At 35.1% G+C, this 23030-nt stretch overlaps 3 protein-coding genes across 12 annotated transcripts in view; all 3 read left to right on the top strand.

Moving 5' to 3' along the window:
- Positions 1-9256, top strand: part of apeh (acylaminoacyl-peptide hydrolase) — a 29215-nt gene extending 19959 nt beyond the window's left edge. Inside the window, exons 10-23 of the mRNA XM_046871506.1 lie at positions 508-548; positions 658-776; positions 861-921; positions 1040-1137; positions 1553-1604; positions 1698-1786; positions 3502-3640; positions 3954-4037; positions 4226-4306; positions 5680-5768; positions 6064-6254; positions 7501-7603; positions 8093-8199; positions 8788-9256. Of these exons, the coding sequence (XP_046727462.1) occupies positions 508-548; positions 658-776; positions 861-921; positions 1040-1137; positions 1553-1604; positions 1698-1786; positions 3502-3640; positions 3954-4037; positions 4226-4306; positions 5680-5768; positions 6064-6254; positions 7501-7603; positions 8093-8199; positions 8788-8893 (1360 nt within the window). The 3' untranslated portion in view covers positions 8894-9256. The remainder of the gene's footprint in view (positions 1-507; positions 549-657; positions 777-860; positions 922-1039; positions 1138-1552; positions 1605-1697; positions 1787-3501; positions 3641-3953; positions 4038-4225; positions 4307-5679; positions 5769-6063; positions 6255-7500; positions 7604-8092; positions 8200-8787) is intronic.
- Positions 9257-9607: 351 nt separating this feature from the next.
- Positions 9608-14571, top strand: tlr9 (toll-like receptor 9). The gene is made up of 2 exons (XM_046872425.1): positions 9608-9700; positions 10786-14571. The coding sequence occupies exons 1-2, from the start codon at positions 9686-9688 to the stop codon at positions 13972-13974; spliced, it is 3204 nt and encodes a 1067-aa protein (XP_046728381.1). The 5' UTR covers positions 9608-9685; the 3' UTR covers positions 13975-14571.
- Positions 14572-20641: 6070 nt separating this feature from the next.
- The window catches only part of LOC124399932 (ERC protein 2), a 214991-nt gene continuing 212602 nt past the window's right edge, over positions 20642-23030 (top strand). For all 10 annotated transcript variants that reach the window (XM_046871284.1, XM_046871283.1, XM_046871280.1 and 7 more), the window contains exon 1: positions 20642-20768. The gene's annotated coding sequence lies outside the window, so the exon portion shown is untranslated. The remainder of the gene's footprint in view (positions 20769-23030) is intronic.

Genomic DNA, 23030 nt, shown 5'->3' with positions numbered 1-23030 from the left:
CTCGTGACAATCGCATGATTGACAGCCCTAATATTAATATAACATAAGGTCCAGTTACCATAGAGAAATTTCCCCACTGTGGGACGAATAAAGGTATATCTTATCTTACCATTGTGACACTAAAACAGATTAGTAGTAATGGCTAGTTTTTACTTAAGTACATATCAGAGCCCAAACTTTTTTTTACCCTAACTTGAGAAAAAAAGTATAGTCGGTCGTTACTTACCAGAGTATTTTAAAACATGAGTATCTGTACTTCTACTTATGTGAAGGATGTGTGTACTTTTGCCACCTCTGGTGTGTCAACCTTTGTGGAGTTTTGTGGATATCACTAAATGCAAATAAGTTGTGCTCACTAAGCCTCATAGTTGTTATATTATATGCAATAATAAACTATTTTCTAAATGCCTAAAGAGACAAATTAGCTTGCATATACAGGTAGACTGCATTTTCAGGATGCATCCCAATTATAATGTACATTTATACTCTTTATTTTCTGTTTATTAGATCTTCTTTGTTTTATGTGGATCTCACTCGTGGAAAATGTGGTATGCAGTACTTCTTTATTAAATGGTTTATTATTTAAATAGCTGTGTTTGTGTCATGGGTATGTACATACACCTATTTTGTTACAGTCTGCCTTTTCTTCCTTTTTAGAACAGTTATCGGACTCCACCGCAGTCATGTCTCCTCGTCTGAGTCCAGATCACTGCCGCATTGTCTATTTTGAGTGTGACGTGTACGGCCCCCATCAGCAATGCAACAAACTCTGCATGGTGCGTTTATGTGCTTGTGCATTGTGTTTACTCCTGGAATGATTGTAAAATTCTTCATTTGGTTTTACTTGTGGATTATTGTAGTATGACTGGTATACAAAGAAGACATCTGTTGTAGTTGATGTGGTCAAGAGACCCAGAGAAGGTAATAGTGTGCTTAGCTGTTTTTACCACAGCAAATCATTATACTTTTTTTTTTAAATAATTATGGGATATTTCTTTATGGTTTTCTTTGTTTTTTTTTATTTATAATTTAAATACAGATGGCTTTACTGGTATCTACAACTCTATGCTGTCTCATCAATGCTGGTCAGCTGACAGCCAGAGAGTTCTCATATCATCTGCTCAGAGAAGCCGTAAGGTAAAACTGATTGGCTAGGAGACTTTTTTCATCATAGTCTTGTTGTGCACAGCAGGGTAAAGCTGATCTATTTCTGGGACCTGATTTTTTTTAATTTGTGTTCTATTTGTAAACAATACAGGTTATTAAATTAAATGTATTTTCATGCTGGTTTTTCATGTAGTATTTGTGACATCTTTGATGCTGAATATTGCATACATCTAGTAACAAAAAAAATGCAGAGCAGATAACACTTGTTAAACTTTCCTGTCTTGACTTTAAACTGGATTTAAATCCTGATGCACTGTGGCTTGAAGAACCATATTTTACTTAAGTTGGAAATGAAATGAAAATAACATTTAAGTTTCTATATGTTTTTGTTTTTTTATTAGTTCTAATTTCTAATTCTGAATTTCTTTATTTGTCTGTTTTTCAGGATATTCTAGTGGTTGATACTTCCACAGGCCAAGTTACATCTCTCACCTCTAGTAGGCGCATTTTTAATTTCTCATGCTAACTTTACCCCATTATATTATGTAATTGTTACAGTCTTTTTTTTTTTCTTTTTCTTTTTTTCTTAGTGTCAGACATGGGAAGTTGGTGCCTACTGACTATTCACAGGGATTTGATGGTAGTCAGCTGTTCATCTCCAAATTGTCCTCCAAGTCTGGTAAATAATTAAACAAACAAGCAAACATAAATAAGTAAAGAAACAAGAACTACAAACTAAGACAGGTGAATTGCATGAAGCAAGTAAAGTTGTATAAATCTAAAACAGCATAGATTTTGTATTTGTGGTCTATATTTATGCAGTTGTCTATTTCAGTCAGTTGGCAACAGTACAACGCAATGTTGTTTGTACCAATTTAGTTGGTTTAAGTTTTTTATTAAAGAAAGGAAGGCAGTATATGCTTGTCTCATGTACTTCACAGCACAGTGAAAATCTTTCTTCGCAAATCCCAGCGATGTTAGGAAGTTGTGGTCAGAGCACAGGGACAGCCATGGTACAGTGCCCCTGGAGCACAAAGGGTTATGGGCATTGCTCAAAGGCCCCAAGAGTGGCAGCTTTGCGATACTTGTCACAGAATCAACCTCTTCCATTCAAACCTCTCCACCACCATGGCAAAGACAAAAGAGCTGGCAAAGGACAGCAGGGACAAGGTTGTAGACCTGCATGAGGCTAGAATGGGCTACAAAACCATCAGCAAGAAGCTTTTGGAGAAAGAGACCACTGTTGGCACGATAAATTGAAATTGGAAGAAATACAAGATAAGTCAATCACGCTCGATCTGGAGCTGCATGCAAAATCTCACCTTATGGGGTAAGGATGATTCTGAGAAAGGTGAGGGATCAGCCCAGAATTACACAGGATGAGCTTGTTAATGATCTCAAGAGAGCTGAGACCACAATCACCAAGAAAACCACTGGTAACACCCCAAGGTCCCTCTGCTCAAGAATGCACATTAACAGACCCATTTGAAGTTTGTCAATGAACACCTGAATGCTTCAGAGAAGGCTTCAGAGAATGTCATGTGGTCAGATGAGACCAAAATTGAACTCTTTGGCATCAACTCGACTCGCCCTGTTTAGAGGCAGAGAAATGCTGAATATGACCCCAAGAACACCATCCCCACTGTCAAACATGGAGGAGGAAACATTCTGCTTTGGGGCTGTTTCTCTGCCAAGGGTACAGGAAGACTTCACCACATAATTGGGGCCATGCACTGCAGAATCTTGGATGAGAACCTCCTGACCTCAGCCAAAACACTTAAGATGGGTGATGGATGGGTTTTCCAGCATGACTATGACCAAAAACAAATGGCCAAGGCAACAATCTGATGGTCTTGTAGCTCATTCTAGCCTAGGTCTACAATCATGTCCCTGATGTCATTTGACAGCTCTTTGATCTTTCCCATGGTGGTGGAGAGGTTTGAATCGAAGATGTTGATTCTGTGACTGGTGTTATATACACATAATGAGTTCATATTAAAAGCACTTTTCTAAAGGGACAGGACTAACTTTGGTCTGTGGGAGTCAGAATCTTTGCTAATTTGGTATGGTATCAAATACGTATTTCACTCAATCAAATACAAATTAATTTATAACATTTTTAAAATATTTTTTTTTTATATTATGTCTCTCTCTGTTAAAATTTACATACCATAAAAATTCTAGACTGTTCATTTCTTTGTAATTAGCAAGGGATCAAATAATTATTTCCCCCACTGTAATGTTTTCACAGGCAACTGTCTTTTGATTTAAGCTCTGATGTGTCTGCAATAACAATATAAAGGACATTAAACATCTGTACAATATATACTTTTTTGTCATATTTCAGATGTGTCATATTCTAGACATATTAATGGAATGTTTTGCTGTGTGTAGAGGGTAGGCTTTCTCCCAGCAAGCGGTTCAGAAAACGAGGTACCATGGGTGACACTAGAAGACACTCAGATGCAACCTGAAATTGACTGGCAGGTTCTTCATTTCATCCCTCCTCCAGAGGAGGACAACAAACAATACCGTGAGTTAAGAGTCTCCTTTAGCTGTTTACATGTTCTTATGAATATAGGCTGCTTTTTAGATGCTTATATATGAAAAACCATTAATGTAACAGCATCCAATAACAGTTATCTAATCTAATCAACTACTTGTTACATATGCAAGTGTGATATTATAAACTTACTTTAACTGGTACAGGATTACTCATAATTATCATTCATACTCTTGTATAATTAGTAAAGAAATCTACAATCTTTTGTAAGAATGTTTGTACAAATATGTAAACTGATAGATCTGATTATTTTGAGATTGCATTTTTTTTTTTTACCTTGCAGCTGGTCTGGACTTTGATGGCATTCTAATGACACCAAAGGATGTGAAAGCAGGAACAAAACTACCACTCATTGTCAAGCCACATGGTCTGTTCTTAAAAAAGACATAAATAAATTATAAAGAACTTTTGTAATGTGGAAATGAGAATGATTATTCATATGTTTGACTACTAATTATAATATTGCCAATACCTTAAAATTGCTAACATTCAAATCAACAATAAATCATCAGAATCTGATTGCAATGTTTGTTTTATGTCTGTCTTTTTCTTTAGGTGGACCTCACTCTGTAATAGTGACAGAATGGCTCTTAGGCTCAGCAGTTCTCTGCAAAATGGGTTTTGGTGTCTTGCATGGTGTGTATATTTACTAGGGGTGTCCCCGACTATTTAAATCAAATTACAAAATTGTAAAGTCTTGCTTATAGTGATAGTCGGAATCTGTGTGTGTGTGTGTGTGTGTGTGTGTGTGTGTGTGTGTGTTTGTGTTTGTGTTTATGTGTTGGGAAGCGTTACGAGTCCTCATAACATTTTTTAAGCCACAATGTACCAAGCATCACACAAACAGAAAATGTATAAAAACATTTTGGATCAATAAACATAAAAAACAAGGATTTGCATTTTACATTCCTGCAAATCAAATTAACAACATCGATGCACATAAAAAAAAAAAAAAAAAAATTTCCTGATTGAAATCAAAACAGAATATACCTTCACAGAAAATCCCAGAGATTGTTCAATATTTAAATCCCTGCCACCGAGATGATTCCTGTGTTCGGTCACAGAAATTTAAATCAATCACAGGGCTGGTTGGATTTATTCACGCATGTTAAAAATATTTATAAAATTATATATTTATAATTATAAATATTTATTAGTGTAGTCTGTGTCATAAGAAGAACTGTACATACTTTAAGCAAGTCTTCTTGTTACTGGAGGAAGTCTCCCACATGAGATCCTTTAAAAGATGTTATTAAGAAGCAGAGTAGAAAAATCAGTAATCATTTTCTTGGTATTATGGTCAAGATTGATTAAGCTGCACCTTAATGTCCTGACTTTACCCTGATAATTCACGATTATTTATAGTAGGGCTCCTATTTATTAAACTACAATATATATAGCCTGGTGTATATACATCAGGCTATATTTTTTGCTTTGTCCCGGCCTGCCTCTCAATAGTGTTCTCTTCGATTAGAGGCCAGTCTGTACAGCTAGGGATGTTTCATATCATTGGCCTGGAGATCCATTATATTACAGAGCAAAACAGGAGCTCCTGAGGATGCATTTGGACTGTACTGAATGTCAACATTCTGCTACACTGACTCAGGACTACGGATTGAATTTGATTACTATTACTTGAGTCTGGTTCCTCTCAAGGTTTCTTCCTTATGCCATCTCAGGGAGTTTTTACTTGCCACAGTTGCCACAGGCTAGCTCATTAGTGACAATCCTATTCATTCTTTATCATCACGGTATCTGTGTAAATCTGCTTTGAGACAATATCAATTGTTAAAAGGGTTATACAAATAAAATTAATTGAATTGAACTATATACATATACATAGCCTATTTTTACCAGAATCCGATGAAAAACACAGTGATAGTGCTTTGATAGTGTGTGATCAAACATAAGATAAGCTTTTGTGCTTTTGTCAAGAGAATGTCAAGTAAAAAAAAAAAAAGTTTTTTTAGTGTGGTGAGTGTGATTCGTCTAATTGGAGCTTCTTTCAGTTAATTACAGAGGCTCTATTGGCTACGGTCAGGACAGTATCTACTCACTACCAGGGAATGTCGGCACCCAAGATGTCAAAGATGTGCAGGTAAAGACAGCAGTTTATAAAGCCAGGATTATTATTATTATTACTGTTGTTATTATTATTGTTATTATTATTATTATTATTATTATTATTATTATTATTATTATTAATATTATCATCATCATAACAATTCTTATTGTTACCACTAATTTACAGCAAGAAATAATGATTGTAATAATGGCACTGTGTGGAATGCTGAGTAATCAGATGTCTTATGTTGGATTAAGATGTATTTATATTTGTAAATATAAATTGTAGCACTAAACTCATTTGTAAAATAATTCTGCTTGCATTCTAGTTTGCTGTTGAGACGATTTTAAAGCGAGACGACTTCGACAGAACGAAGGTTGTCGTTGTTGGGGGCTCCCATGGAGGTTTCTTGGCATGTCACCTAATTGGTCAATACCCAGACTTTTACAAAGCATGTGTTGCTCTGAATCCAGTCACCAACCTGGCATCCATGATTGGCAGTACTGACATTCCTGACTGGTAATCAGAGAAAAGCTGCTTGTTCTCTCATTTTCTCTTTGAATTTTTTTATCTTATAGAAGTGTGTAATAAAGTGGGTGCATGTGATATTCATTTGCAATAGCCAACTTCTATCTGTTTAATAACAGTGGATTCAATTATTGTTAAAACAATTTTTTGAGTAATTCAAAGCACATTCAAACTAATTATTTGCCTCAGTGCTTTGTTTAGTCCATTTAACTACACACAGAGCATAGTGTTTCATCACGGAACATTATTACTGATGCACCACCCGCTAAACTCTGGAGCACTCTGAAAAGGTAAACATGTGGCAGAATAAAAAAATGAAGGAACGGGGAGAAAACAAGGGAGGGGCAAGGAGAAGATTCATATGGAAGCCCGTTTCCACCACATAAAAAAAGTTCTTTATACTAATATATATTCCTCTCAATTTTTACTTTTTCTTGCAATTCCAACATTTTTTTGCCAATCGGGCAGTGTCACCCCCTCTGTAGTGTCAGAAAGCTTCACACATTGAAAATGAAATGAGCTGCAATCAATAGAATCGTATGTTATCAAACCAAGCCTCTGACCATGGAGAGAATTCTAACTAACAATCAGCTCTGGAGGAGACTGAACAAGACAGATAAAGCAGAGAAGCCTCGTTCCTACACCAACAGCTTCAAACTTCCGGTGAATGCACCAAAAAATGTTGGATGTTTACGTTAAATTAAGTCAGAATTGCAAGGAAAACAGGCAGAATTGCATGAAAACAAAAGTTGGAATTAGGCCATTTTTTATAGAAACAGGCTTCAGTAGATTCAGGCCAAATATATGACAAAGTTCCCAAAGTTTGGGATCATTCAAAAATAAAACATATAAAAAACACTGTACAGTGTATTATATATACAATATATACATAATATTTTGTATTTTCATTTTGATGTAATATGGCATGTACTAAATGGGTTTAGTTTTCAGATATCCTTGTATGCAATAAAATGATAATTTTTCTAAAAAAAAAACAAAAAAAACAAATTCCAAATTAGACCTGTCCCATTTTCTTTTGTATATTTAGTATTGATGTATGTATGTACATCAATACAAAATACTTTTTATGAGAAATAGTATCCTGTGGACTGATTGCATTTCAGTGCTGCTTTAAGTAAGAAAAGATTTATGAAATGTACCCAATCAAGGCTGGGTAACATCTTTTACATATGGCACGTTTTCACTTCTTCTTTTGGTGTTCTGGGTCTGTGTGCAGGTGTGCAATTGAAGCTGGATTTGATTATAACATAAACACCATGCTGAGCCCCACTATGCTGGAGCAAATGCTAAATAAGTCACCCATCAAACATGTTACACAGGTCAGTTTGCGTTTGTTTCAGAGTTTGTGTCTTTTTCATTACTCACATGCTAACTATATCAGCCATATTACTTGCCCAGTCACATATTTTTCTCACATGACTTCTCACCATGTTTGTACACATTTTATGTTAGCTATTGTCCTGTTTACAAGGATGCAATTATGGGAATATTTTTTACTCTGGACCGAAAGATAAAGGATAAATGTAATTTTGGAATGTTGGAATTCTTTCTATTTTTTTCTTTTTATGTAAGATGCAGGCATTAAACTACTTCAGGAGATTTAAATGTATTAAATACCACAGTATTTTACAAGAAACAGTACAAACTGTACACATAATTTGTACATTGATGTAGCATATACCATTAGGAAATCAAAACATTTTCCCTAAGAGTACAAAGTAAGATGGGGTGCAGTTTATACAATATAGACATGTTATGTATTTGACTCCACATTTAGCCCACTTTTCTCACTCTTTGTCTATTATTAGGTAAAGACTCCTGTGCTGCTTACTTTGGGAGCAGAAGATAAACGTGTGCCTAATAAGCAGGGTATCGAGTACTACAAAGCTCTAAAGGCCTTGCAAGTACCTGTCAGGTAAAAAGGCATTTATGTCAATGATCATTTATTGTCTTAGACAAAAAAAAAAAAAAGTGTGAAACAGTAAAACCCCGTTGTACGAGCATAATTCGTTCTTAAAAATTGCTCGTAGGTCCATTTGCTCGTTTGTTCGAACTAATTTTCCCTATAAGAATGAATGTAAAAGCGATTTAATCCGTTCCGAGTCCTCATTCGATCGCTTATTTCTGCACTTTAAAAGTATTTGTAGCCTATTTTAACAAATAAATACACCGCAAATTACCGTAATGTAAACATAATTTAACAATAAAAGTATAACACTGAAAAAAGTTAAGCGTGGGTTTGCTCGTGCCTTCGAAATTTGCTTGCAAAATAAAGTAAAATTTAGCGAGCAAGGTTGCTCGTATCTCCGTTTGCTCGTACTATTAGTTGCTCGTACAATAGGGTTTTACTGTACATGATGTATAATATATGGTATTTTAGTAAATTGGAAATTGTAAAACGAAGAAACTAAAAGTAAACACAATGGTAGTAACTTGGAATTTGTGTGCAAATAATACCAAATGTTCTGTTACATGTATTTATTAAAAAAATATATGTCCATAGGTTGTTATGGTATCCAGAAAACAACCATTCTTTGTCCAAAGTTGATGCAGAATCAGATGGATTTATGAACATTGCACTGTGGATCATCCAGCATCTCAAGCTATAATCGCCGGTTGCTTTATTTAAATTTGAATAATGAGGAAATGGGAGCTTTATTTGATAAATATGATAACTACGAGTAATAACCAAGAATTTCTTGTTGAGTATGTTAGTATGTGAAACATAGAAAAGGTACACTAATATTTTGCTTGAACTTTAAAGCAGACTGCTTGAAATAGGGATCTTTACACTGTACTGAACACTGCAACATATTAAAACTGATCTTTGACACTATTAATTACTATACTAATGTTCTTTTTTCATGAAAAAAAGGTTGTTACTTAAGCATTTATGATTCTTTTTTTTGTCAGTGTTTGATACCCTCTGGATAATCCCTGTTCCTTTTCGAAATAAACATTTTAGAAATGTGTATTTTATTCTACGTTGTCTGATTTGATTTTAATCAAAGATACTGTCACGAAATTGTTATGACATCTGTTCCCACAGAACAGATGTGGCTTGCAAACAAGGTTCACTTTCCAAATGCATATATTTCTTTTTCTTAGACAATTTTACATGTACAACTATTGTTATGCAGAATATGAAAACATACTGTTCTTTTTATGCCATCATATGACCTGCACCATTTTTTCCAAAGACCAAAAAAAAATTATTCCCTTTTAACATTTGGGACAAAAAATATCTACGTTTTTGTGAAGTCTTCCATCACATGGTCCGCCCACCTGTGCCTATAAGTAGGGTAATTTGCGTAGTGTTATTTGGGAATTTCACTTCTGTAAATTTGTGATTGCAATGTAAAGCTTTCTTTCATCTGTGAACTTCAGATTTGCAGGTAAAGATGCAGATGCTCTTGGTGAGTAATGACTTTAATTTAATTTAAAATAAAGTTCATTATAAAAACAAAAAATATTCATGATAATTGATGACCAATTCATGTAACTTTAAAATAGGTTTAAGTCTTGTTTTACTGTTTAACCCCTGGACCTTTAATATGTACTAGAATTAGTTTTAAGTTTTAAAGTTGATTATTATTATTTATTATTTAAATGATTATTTCTTACTTTGAGAATTTTACATATGGATATGTATGTATATATATATATATATATATATATATATATATATATATATATATATATATATACACACACACACACACACATACATATCCATATGTAAAATTCAAAAACAAAAATGTTTATATATATATATATATATATATATATATATATATATATATATATATATATATATATATATATATATTCAAGTTATTTTTACGAATTATACAAATTATTTATATTCAAGTTTTTTTAACAAACACTTTTTATGGCACAATTAACATGTTTTTTTTTAAATAAATAGAAATACATTGAACAGTGAAATTATAGGAGACAAGCAAGCATTTGTTTATTTTCTTTGACATCTGAACAATGCATTCCATAGCTGTTAATGAAACAAAATAAATATAACCAGCAAAGTTTCATGCCAAATACTATTTTATATTTGTTCAGTGTATATTTGTTTAAGGATATACTTACAAATGTATATACCTGAACAAATATAAAATGTTTATCTTATCTTATCTTATCTTATCATGTTTAAATTATCTTATCTTGTATAAACTTTGTTGTTAATGTAAATTGGTTTTACATTTTTGAGCTCTTCTGTACATATAATAGCTATACATTCATAAATGTATTTGAGGAAGCTACTTTATATGGTACAGATTAAATGTATATAGAATATAATATTGGGGGTCAAAATTGTACAGAAAAATGTAGCAAATGCAGCATGACAATGTGAAAAATAAATTATATATGCTTAGGGCAGAAAAACTTAATACATGACAAAACTGTACAGTAGTATTAGTGTTGTGATGTGCTATAATTATTACTTCAACAAATTTGCATCTAACACGAGTCTCTATGTTTTAAGGTCATGTTTGGATCTGGATTGTACCTGTTTTTTTTGTTGGATCAGTTGAACTTCGTCAAAACAATAAACCCTATATTCTACCCTTGTGACAATAAAACAGTCGGCAATGGAAACATACTTTTGGACTGTAAGCACAGAGAGCTCATGAACATCCCTAAATTTAAGTCCCGTTTTATCATATCGTTGAACCTGGATGAAAATCGTTTACATCAAGTAACAAGTGATGATTTCTCAGATATTCCTAATCTGCAGAGTCTAAGTCTAATGTGGAATTGTTTGCCTGGTCGCCTCAAGGCATTGAAATTACCTTCATGCCAAGTGAAAATTGATCGCAATGCTTTTGTTAATCTTAAGAACTTGACCTTCCTTCAGTTGGCAGGGAATAGCCTCAAGACTATTCCTCTTTTGCCCCAGCAACTTGAAGTCTTGGGATTAGAATTTAACAATATTTTCCACATTGAACAACCACTAGGAACACCCTACCTTAAACAGCTGTTTCTTGCTAAAAATTGCTACTATGCTAACCCCTGTAATGAATCATTTTTCATCGCTCAACGGGTACTTCAAGATTTACCTCAGCTTCAGAACCTCACCGTCGGCAATAATAACATCACCTCTATTCCCATGAAACTGCCACCCTCACTGGAAAGTCTGGACCTAGGAGAAAACAGGATCACAGAGATCCGGGAAGACTCTTTTACAAACCTTACAAAACTTAGTTTCCTTAACCTTGAGTGGAACTGTCAAAGATGTGATCATGCAACCAATCCCTGTTTTCCATGCCCAAATAATTCATCCTTAGGCCTGCATGAAAAAGCATTTTTTGAGCAGCAAGAGTCGCTTGTTAAACTCAGTCTACGGGGAAACTCAATCAAATCTATTCCTAAAAATCTTTTTGCACAATTGAAGAAACTAAAGTCACTTGACCTCTCAGACAATCTCCTTGCCTACAGCATTCGTAATGGCACATTTTTTGAAGAACTGCAGGGTGTTGTGTCCCTGAAACTTAGCTCTAATTATCAACCTCTAAAAACATTTTCAGAGCTGATACTGTCACCTTCTATTAGCAGAATGAAGTCCTTGAGGAGGCTTACTTTAAGTGGCCTTTTATTTCATTACTTGTCTACCAAAAGCCTTACACCTTTGTTTAACCTAACACAGCTTGAATATCTTAACCTGAGAATAAACTTCATCAATTCTTGTAATTTAACTGTATTTAACCAACTGAGATCCTTGAGAATGGTTGTGCTTTCACAAAACATGCTAACCATCAAACCGTACTACACTGTAAACTCTAGTACGGCCCTGACCCTAGATAGATATCAGAACAAGGATGATATCCAGCTTCACGACATGTCTGTGTTTGAGTCAAAACTCGGGATGAACTATTTTCGTTGCACAGACAAAGAATGTCCGAGAGATTATTCAATGCAGAATTTTCAAAATTGTTTCTGTTATAAAAAGCTATTTTTTGACCTATCACAAAACAATATCCCATGGCTGGATGCAAGTACTTTCAAAGGAATAGAAAATACTGCGTGCTTGGACCTGTCCTATAACTATATGAGTCAAGCTTTCAATGGAAAACAGTTCTATCCTCTTACCAAACTTTTATACCTCAACATGGCACATAATCGTATTGACCTTTACTTCAATGAAGCATTCCAGGAGCTAAGCAGCACACTTAAGGTTCTTGATCTTAGTAACAATGAATTTCATTTCCAAATGAAGGGAATTGGGCACCGCTTCACATTCATAAAGAACTTGACTTCACTTGAAGTTCTTAGTTTAGCAAACAACAACATCGGCATGCGAATCTCTAACATTCTTAATAGTACTTCACTAAAGTGTCTATTATTCACTGGAAATCGTTTGGACATCATGTGGGACACTAGGGGTGATCAGTACATACATTTTTTTCAGGGATTGACAAAACTTACATACCTGGACATTTCTGATAACCAGCTTAGATCATGTTCCCCAGAAGCAATAGTTAACCTTCCTCCAACTATTCGTGTGCTCAGGATGGACTCTAACCTCATTAATTATTTCCCCTGGGGCAATATCTCGGCTCTCAGTCACCTTTGCTATCTAAATCTTAGTCAAAACTATCTTTCTAAGTTACCAGACAGCGCTATCTACTTTGGCATCAAGCTTATAAGTCTAGATCTTAGTCATAACCGACTAAGTGCAATTCCAGAATCTTTCTTTAGTCAAGCAACAGGTCTTAAAGAATTAATGCTCAATCACAACCAGTTGAAGATTTTAGAGATGCATGCTTTACCCCCATCCATACAGAAAGGCACTACCATTTGTACCACTTCAGAGACCTCCTGCAAGCTAACATTGCATGCTAACCCCTTTACATGTAGCTGTGCCACCTCTTGGTTTACGGATTTTTTGCGAAAATGTCCTGTGTACATCCCACATCTCACTACTGATGTTCGCTGTGGTTTTCCTGAATCACAGACAGGAGTAAATGTTCTTTCAATTGATCCTCGCTCCTGCCAGGAGATATTTGGCAGTGTTTCCTTCCTCTTTACATTCCTTCTTACTATTGCTGGAACTGCAGTCCCCCTGCTGAAGCATCTGTACGGCTGGGACCTGTGGTATAGTGTGCAAATATTGTGGGCAGGATATAAGGGTTACACCCCACTTCATGGAAACAATGTGAAAAACCAACATGATGCATTTGTTGTCTTTGATATAAAGAACAAGGCAGTGCGAGATTGGATCTACAATGAGATGTTGATAAACTTGGAAAACAGAGGTAGATGGAAATTCAGACTCTGCCTGGAGGAACGGGACTGGGTACCAGGAGTGTCATGCATTGAGAATCTACACAACGCAGTGTACAACAGCAGGAAAACAGTCTTTGTTCTGACTAACCAGGGTGGCTGTTCTACTGTGAATGGGGTAATAAAGCAAGCTTTCCTTCTGGTCCAACAAAGACTGCTGGATGAGAAAGTAGATGTCGCAGTTGTTGTCTTGTTGGATCCTCTTTTCCCTAAGCTTAAGTACCTGCAGATGAGAAAGAGGCTCTGTAGAAAATCAGTTCTTTCATGGCCTAAGAATCCTCAAGCCCATCCTCTATTCTGGAATAACTTTCATATTGCTCTAGCATCGGACAATGTGAGATCCTATGATAAAAAAGTCACAGAGAGCTTCCTGTCGAATGAAATTCTGTAAAACAAGGCACCAAGATATGATATTTATAAAAATCAGAATCTTAGAGGAAGGAATGCACCATGAACCAGATATGGACATTCATTTACGCCTAGGTGCAATTTAGTAGAGCCAATCAATCAGCAGGCTTGTTTTGATAGTTTCAAAAGAAAATACATTACCTGGAGGAAACCAACATGGAGAGCTTTCAAAACACCTCACAGACAATGACTGAAACTCATGGAGCCTTGTTAGGCTTCTTAACTACCTGCTGAACACCAAACTACCCATATTTTGTGTTTTAATTATTCTGTAAATTTTATTAAACATTATTTGCTTTATGCTATGCTTTTGATCTTTAAATAATATTAATGTCAGACTTATACCACAATCATTTTTGCATAAGCCAAAGTTTATTTTTGCCACCTTAATAGCAACATCAGATATTCTAAATGTATACATTTTTGATGTACAATAAGACCTGTGTAACAAGACTTACAAGCCATGTGTAGCATAATAAATGGAAAGCTAAAATGTACATATAAAGATGTATCAGTCATTTATTGTATTGTTAAAATACATTTTCTAATTAAAAATACATTTTGCCATTTGTGTATTTAATTTTAATTGTAATTTGTTTTACTCTTGTATATGACTCAATCATCCCATGTTTCTTCACTGGGGAAAAAAAAACAGTCCACCTAATGGACAAGTCTATAATTAACTCACACATGCACTAAGGTTGCTCAGCCTAAACTAACTCGGGGTTTTCTGAATTTGCCCTAAGGAGCAGGTTATTTGCTACACATTCATCAGTTCTCTTACACATCACAGCAGTGAAATCAGAAAAGAGCCTCCTCATTCAAACTGTGGTAGATTTTGTGTAATTGTTTTATTTCCTAAGCACTCAATTTTTATTTAGGGAATGGCCATTAAATCCCTATACACTATAATTCTTTGCATGAAATACTGTTATGTATTATACCCTTGTTATAAAATATTAAAATACTGTCTCTAAAATATGTGAACTGGCTATTTAAAGACAATAAGAGTATTTACACAGCTGGCAAAATAAGTATTGAACACGTCACCTTTGTTCTCAGGAAATATATTTCTAAAGGTTCTATTGACATTAAATCTTTACCAGATGTTGTTAACAACCCATGCAATCCACACATGCAAAGAAATCAAACCATAGATGTACATAAATTAAGTTATGTGTAATAATGTGTAATGACACAGGGGGAAAGTATTGAACACAAAGAAAGAGAGGTGAAAAAAGCCATGGAAAGCCAAGACACCAGCTAAAATCAATCAGTAATTAGAAAGCAATCCTGCCCCTTGTCAGTGCAAATTAATATCAGCTGGTTCAATCCAACTGATGGCCTATATAAAGTTGTCCCATTACCAAGGTGTCACACAAGAAACATGATGGGTAAAAGCAAAGAGCTCTTTCAAGACCTTTGCAACAATATTGTTGCAAAACATACTGATGGAAATGGTTACAGAAGGATTTCTAAACTTATTAAACTTGTTTCAGTGAGCACTGTTGGTGCAATAACCCAGAAGTGGAAAAAACATTTAATCATAAACCGGCCATGACCAGGTGCTCCTTGCAAGATTTCTGACAGCGGAGTGAAAAGAATTATCAAAGAGTTGTCCAAGAGCCAAAGACCACTTGTGGAGAGCTTCAGAAAGACCTGGAAATAGCAGGTACAATTGTTGCAAAGAAAACAATAACTAATGCATTCAACCTCCATAGCCTGTGTGCACGCTCACCATGCAAGACCCCATTGTTGAAGAAAAAGCATTTTATAGCTCATTTTAAGTTTGCTGCACAACATTTGGACAAGCCTGTGAAATACTGAAAAAATATAGTCTGGTCAGCTGAGACCAAAATTGAACTCTTTGGCTGCCATAATACACACCATGTTTGGAGGAGGAATGACATTGCACATCACCCCAAAAACACCATACCAACATTGATGTTTGGAGGTGGGAACATTATGGTGTGGGGCTGTTTTTCAGCATATAGTACTGGCAAACTTCATACAATTGAAGGAAGGATGAATGGAAAAATCTATGGAACGTACTAAGGACAGAGTTCATAGAAGAGGCCGATGGAACCAGGAGGCGTCCTGAAGCTGTCTTTACCTAAAAAAGGCTTTTGTAAAAATTATAAAATACATTTCAGTAAGTGTGTACATTTTTTCCTGTGTCATTTCACATTATTAGAAATAATTTAAGGACATCTATGGTTTGATTTCTTTACATGTGTGGATTGCATGGGTTGTTACCAACGTCTGGTACAAATGTAATGTCAATAGAGCCTTCAGAAATATATTTATTAAGAAAAATGTTAAGGTGCTTTATTTACACTATATTATTATTAGTATAGCATCTCAATAGGATTCAGGTCAGGACTTTGACTTGGCCACACCAAGGTCTTCAGCTATTCAGAGGTGGACTTGCTGGTGTGTTTTGAATAATTTTGAAACTCTGCCATGCAGACCATTTTTGCCCAGTGTCTTTCTTATGGTGGATACATGAACACTGAACTTAACTGAGGCAGGTGAGGCCTGCAGTTCTTTGGATGTTGTTGTGGGGTCTTTTCTGACCGCTTGGATGAGTTGTCATTGTGCTCTTGGGTAATTTTGGTCAGCCGGCCACACCTGGGAAGGTTCTCCACTGTTCCATGTTTTTGCCATTTGTGAATAATGGCTCTCACTGTGGTTTGCTGAAGCCCCAAAGCTTTAGAAATGGCTTTAGAACCTTTTCCAGACTGATAGGTCTCAATTACTTACTTTCTCATTTGTTTCTGAAATTCTTTGGATCTCGGCATGATGTCTAGCTTTTGAGGATCTTTTGGTCTACTTCACTTTGTCAGCTAGGTCCAATTTAAGAGATTCTTGATTGTGAACAGGTGTGCCAGTAATCAGGCCTGGGTGTGGCTAGAGAAATTGAATTTGTCGACATGTAAACACATGTACATATGAAAGTTAAGTGGAATGATTCTAACTATGCTTTCTTTACTGAAGTGTTTTTTTCCACATTTTACTTTTAAAATTTTTTTTATTCTCTTTCTCTTAGAAAGAGCAAGTTGTCCTATTGCTATTCATTACAAATAAATCAGCGAGTAACAGGTTGACATTATTTCATATTTATTTTTATGTTTTACATTTTTTAATCAGGTATTTCATCCATACAATGTCTTACTCTGTTTGTCATTGATAACTGGTTTACATTTGATAAAGTTATACAACAATTAAAGCTAAATTGTATATATCAAGATATTGGTTTTTGACAACCGCATGACATAAATTCATATTTTTCAGTTTATCCTGTAGAATTCTATAAAACATTCAAAGAAAGACAAAAAACCCATACTCAGATGCACACACATTGCTACACTTTCACATGAATTACTAAAATCAGCTTTGTAATAAACTATAATGAATATTTTTAACTTGTCTAAGATGCTAAAGGAGGCAATAGGCAATGACCTGCATGAGATGTTAAGATGTGGTGTAGATGTTGTGTGCATCCAAACAAATTGTTATATAATCTCTTGAACCTCCATAGTTATTTTGAGAATATCAGATCTTTTTGTTGTTATGCTTATTAGTAATAAATACTGCAACAATTTACTTTTTAGGTAACATCCCCCAAGAAGTTACTCTAAGATTTTAATATAACCTACATGCATGATCTTTTCTTTGCCTGCTGTAGGCAAAGGGAAATAGTTATGTCTGTTAAAGTATTAACTCTATAAGCAATTACTGGGCACATAAATGTTTTAACTAGCAATGATCGAACGCCTGATTAAAACACTGAAGATTACCTTTGTTGGTTGTCAAACTGTAGGATTATAATAATAATATTAGCCCTCTTTTATTCCTGTTTACTTTTGAGATCCTAGTAAAGGTCATAGCGGAACAAATAGACTCATACTAAGATTCTTGGAATCTTACACTCACAGTATAGGCCTCACCAAATTATTTTATAATGTCTAATGTCAGTCTCTCATTTAAAATAAGAGATAAAAGTACTTTAATGCCTTTCTTTCTGGATATTTTATTGGGTACATTAATAAGCTTCAGGATCATCAGGATCCTTACAAGAACCAGTAGGAAAAAAAATGAGTGATCGTATTACTGACATTTTATTCTTGCCAAATTGCCTGCCCAGTAAAATATTGTATAGATTTGAATAGTTTATTAAATGCTAGTACCTCACTTATAACGCACTGAATGTGTTTGCAATAGAGAGAGTGACAGATGCAACTCCATTTTTTTGTTATTTTCTATTAAGGAGAAAACACACAATTAACAAGACTTGCATGCCTAGATTTTTAATCAACCAATAAATAACTAAGTAAAAAAACTAAATAATATTATACATACATAAGCGTAACCAAAGTGAACCATGACACATAATAAAGGTTTGCCAATCAAAATTAAACAGGGCTTGTCATTAGTTCAACAAGAAAATGATGTGAGTGATTAGGTCATGTGAATTGCTGCAGCTGCTGGGTAGTTGTCAGCCATTCAATGACCAAAACCTGCAATGATGTCACAGAATGATTTAACCCCACAGTACTTTAGTGAACAACTTTGTCTTTTTTTTTAACCTTCACATCCTCCACAAATTTACCAAAAATCTGTTTTTGCAGGATTTTTCTTTATTAGAAATGAAATAAGCTTTTTCATACAAGCTATGCAATACTTAATACTTAATACTTACAATAATAATTTTCAATTCATGTTGTGGAAAAGTTTCTAACAGATAAAGGTGCAGATCTAGGGGTTTTTAAAGAAAAAGTTAAATGTTTTAGTAGATTCCACCCCCTCAAATCCTCTGACTGTCCACCAGCTACATGATTACTTTGTTTCTTGACATTGGGCGCTTTGCCCCTTTATGCCTGCGTATCTCTCTAATTTATTTATGATGTCATAGCTACACCTACTGGAGCCTCAATTCATTTACATAGTATACACTTTTAAACCATTGGTGTCTCTCTCTCTCTCTCTCTCTCTCTCTCTCTCTCTCTCTCTCTCTCTCTCTCTCTGTCTGCCTGCCTGTCTACCTGCCTGTCTGTCTGTCTGTCTGTCTGTCTGTCTGTCTGTCTGTCTGTCTGTCTGTCTGCCTGCCTGCCTGCCTTTCTTTTTTCTTATTTCTGAAATGATGACACATGTCTACTTGTGTGGCTGCTGTTAAATCTTATGTGAAACAGTGGGAGTTGTTAATAAAAACATGGTCCTAATAGAGGCCATTTTGTGATTTAATATAAGGCTGGGCATCATGTTAATTTAAATTTTATATTTGTGTTGATCAAATGCTTCTGAGGCTTGGATTACCACAGAGCAGCATATGCATCAAAATGAGCTGTCCAGTGCTGAAACAGAAAGTTCAACAAACAGCCTTCTGAATTAAGAATACATTAGATAAATTACTGTTTAATTTAATATCTGTTAAATGTGCCTCTTCAAATTTGGAGTGCACCGCTGCTCTATATTAACTTTATACTTTCTTTCAAGTACATTTTGAATTAAATAATATGTGCTCAGTATAGTACCAGGCCAACACAGGGTGCCATGCACACATATTAACACACTCATTTGCTCCTGGGGCAATGCTGCCAGTCCATCTGCAGGAATTTTCTTTTTTCTGATGTTGGAGGTAAACAAGCAACATTCGAGTTCAAAATTAAACTCTTGTCCTTGGAGCTATGAGATGGCAATGCTACTCACCTTTTCACCTGTGCCCCACCTGTACCTGTACCTGTAAAAATCACACAATTCACACAAAATTCAATTTTAGAACTGCTTATAGGTAATTGATCTTTGTGTGTGCTGGTTTGACTGCTGCAAATATGTTAGGTAATTAAAATAAAAAAAAAAAGATAAAATAAATGTAACGAATCTATTGTATGTAATAAAGACCAAAGAAAATGACATACACATTTCAAATGGTCTTTAAAGAGTGATACTTATTATGGCAGCAAAGGGGGAGTAAATCTGGATTGCACGTTTAACAATCACGAATGAGTGTTTTAGCCAAATAGTGTATAAGGTGAATTAAGATTGTCTACGTTTTTATTAATTAGAAATTCACATACCTCAATGAACCTTGGGTGCTCATGACCACACCACCAGACTTCTTAATATAAAGAGACTAGACTGATACACATATGCAAACAAAATGGTACTAGACCACTAAATGTGCTGCTTTTCCACAGTGTTAATTGTCCAGTTTAATTATTTGCTTTAAATGATATGTGCACATGCACTTTATGTAGTCCTGTGTATACAGTAGGTCTGTATATTTTAGACAGATTTGTGTCACCCAGTATACATTTATGTTGTTTAATGTTGCACCTTGGTCCTGGAGGAAGGTTTTACTGTGTGCTGTATTGTATATATAGTTTCAATTACAGTACAACCCATTTGACTTGTAATATTATGGCGGATATTATAAATTTACTCAAAGCAGTTTACAATGAAGATCAACACTGCTGACAATGAAAATCAAAAACATGTTGGGTAAAGTAATTTATAATATTTATAATAATAGCTGAGGAGCCCTTGTTTTACTGCTAACTTTGCCTTGTCATGATAGTTATTAACGCCCTCGTGTGTCATTTCCTCCTATTGCCCCTTTAAATCACCTCTCCTAAATCCCATACCCTCAGTAAACATGAGCGAGCGACGCGCGCTCCCGCAACGTTTATTTCAGCGGATACGCGCGGCCGCGTGAACGCGCGATATGTGTGGGACGTTTTCGCGACTGACCAAGAACACAGCTCCGTACTTCATCCGGTGAGATTTTTCTTTCTATTACATTTTTTTCATACATTCGAGTTTTCGTTATAAATACAGAGTCGCAAGATATATGCCCAGTTTTGTCGTTGATCTCTTCGCGCTCATCAAATTGCAACTCCGATCTTATTTTCTTTAAAAAATTTAATAACGTGAGTTACTCAACGGCAAAGTAATAGCTTCTATCTCGTTGCTTGTATCTTGATTTTATATCACCTACTGACATTAAACGCGCTGAGGCTGAAAGTGCAGGACCGAACTGTGTTTAAAGAGGATACAGGGACATCTAATGTTTTGGAAAAAAATGATATTATCATGGAAAAATAGTGACCACCATCATTCTGTCATCATTATGTCATCTATTTGCTTGGCTGGAGGGAATTTCAAGGTGATATGCACATCATGTTTTGTAAAACAGCACAATATCGGCTTTTGGATTATAACAAGTGTCTATATATTGATACAATCAAATAGTATTGCTTGCAAACCAGATCTATTTTTTTTATCCAAAGGGGTTGACATGTGCGGTCATTAACAATCTTCTTATCCACTCCCAGGACAGGCTTATTTACATGGGCTCAACATCCAATCACTTTAACTGAGAGGCAGGATTTCAAACCCCCCATCTGTCTACCCTGTGCAATTTTCTGTAGGATGACTGTTATTATGATGAGTACTTGAGCCTTTTTTTTTTTTTTTTCAGTTTTCACTGCTTACAATTTCTCACCACTAAAATAGATCTTTCAGACATGAAACTTGAGGAATATGCAGTACTTCCTCCTGCTACTAGCCTGCGACAAGTGAGACAAGCTTGATCAGATTAAGTACAGTGCTTTTGATGCTTCGATGCTCAAACAAAGTGTCACTGTTTTTGGGCACATCCTACACAATTTTGCAGGTTGCAGTGTGTTCTGGGTATATGGACTTTCATGATTTTTTTCCAGTGGTGAATATTGAACTCCACATTTTGCGAGTTGGTTAGACGTGGTTAGAATCAAATAAAAAAGTTTACCAGTTTACTGTTTACCGGGATGGGGACACAGGTACACTAAAGTCTCCCAACTCCCAGCTGGTTTGTAGAGAGGTGCGAATGAATGTCGGCAAGCTCTGACATCATGTCTCACACTCATGTCTCAATTAGCTATTGGACAAAATTAAATTTCTCAGTTGTTTTTAAATAAATTAAATGTACAGAGTTAATTTAGAACTCAGAGCCCATGGTATAACGTGGATGATTTGAAATAATTATCATACATGATGCTGCAATTTGGTTGAAGAATAAAAGTAGAGTGAGCAGAACAAAGAACTGAATTGAAATATCAGAAGCATATGGAAAAGGCAAGCAGCATGGAGAATTGCTGAACCATCAAAACCACCCAATGATTCATGCCTTAGACTTGCTTGTGGTTTGAAAAATACATATGCACTCTACTGTACATATATTCCAAAAATAATACAGCAACTATTTTTCCTATCAATGAGACATGCTTATGTTCAGTAACACAATTACCAGAATGCCTCTATATGTGGTTTCACTTTGTTTTTAACTGAGTGTGACAGAAAAATGCAGCTATGTGTGGACAGCAAGCGGCAGGTTTTTTTAAGACATTAAGCAAAATTTGGAGTGAATTATTTCCACTCCCACAAAATGAGCCAAACCTTGTTTGCTTGCGATCCATTTCAAAGCAGTTTAGCCCGTTAAAATGGAGCAAGTGTGAAAATATGCTAAGATGTTTAACTTAACTTTAGCTACAATTTAAAATATAGGCAATATAAAGTTATATATTTTTGAAATGAGCTAAAATGAATGAATGAATGAATGAATGAATGAATGAATGAATACATTCTCAGAACATGCTTGTCTTATTTTTGGACCTGCTGTTTTATAGGACCACCTTTGGCAGCAGCTTGTTGTATATAATTAGCAATAAATGAAAAAAGTGTGACACCTGTACACTATCACACTCTATTATTCTATTTAAATAGGGACCACCATGATTGAACCCCAGCACATATATCCTTTGGTCTGAAACCACTTAAGTGCAACGTATGTTTAATATTGGGATATCATTTTGTTGAAAAATGAATTATTAAGTCCCAGGTGCTCTTGTGGACTGCAGCCGGATTTTCTCAATCCATTTTATGAGTTTTCCAGAAAAGACTACTTTATTTAAAGAGGTCTGAGCTGTAAATAATTGCTTTCTTTTGAGGTGGGCTTTATATGGTTTTATTAGTTTCAGCAGTGAAAATAATTCAAAAATT

Source organism: Silurus meridionalis, chromosome 17 (assembly GCF_014805685.1).
Source record: "Silurus meridionalis isolate SWU-2019-XX chromosome 17, ASM1480568v1, whole genome shotgun sequence".
In the NCBI taxonomy this organism is placed as follows: domain Eukaryota; kingdom Metazoa; phylum Chordata; class Actinopteri; order Siluriformes; family Siluridae; genus Silurus; species Silurus meridionalis.
Note: the sequence above shows the minus strand (reverse complement) of the source record. Positions and strands in the feature narration are given on the sequence as shown.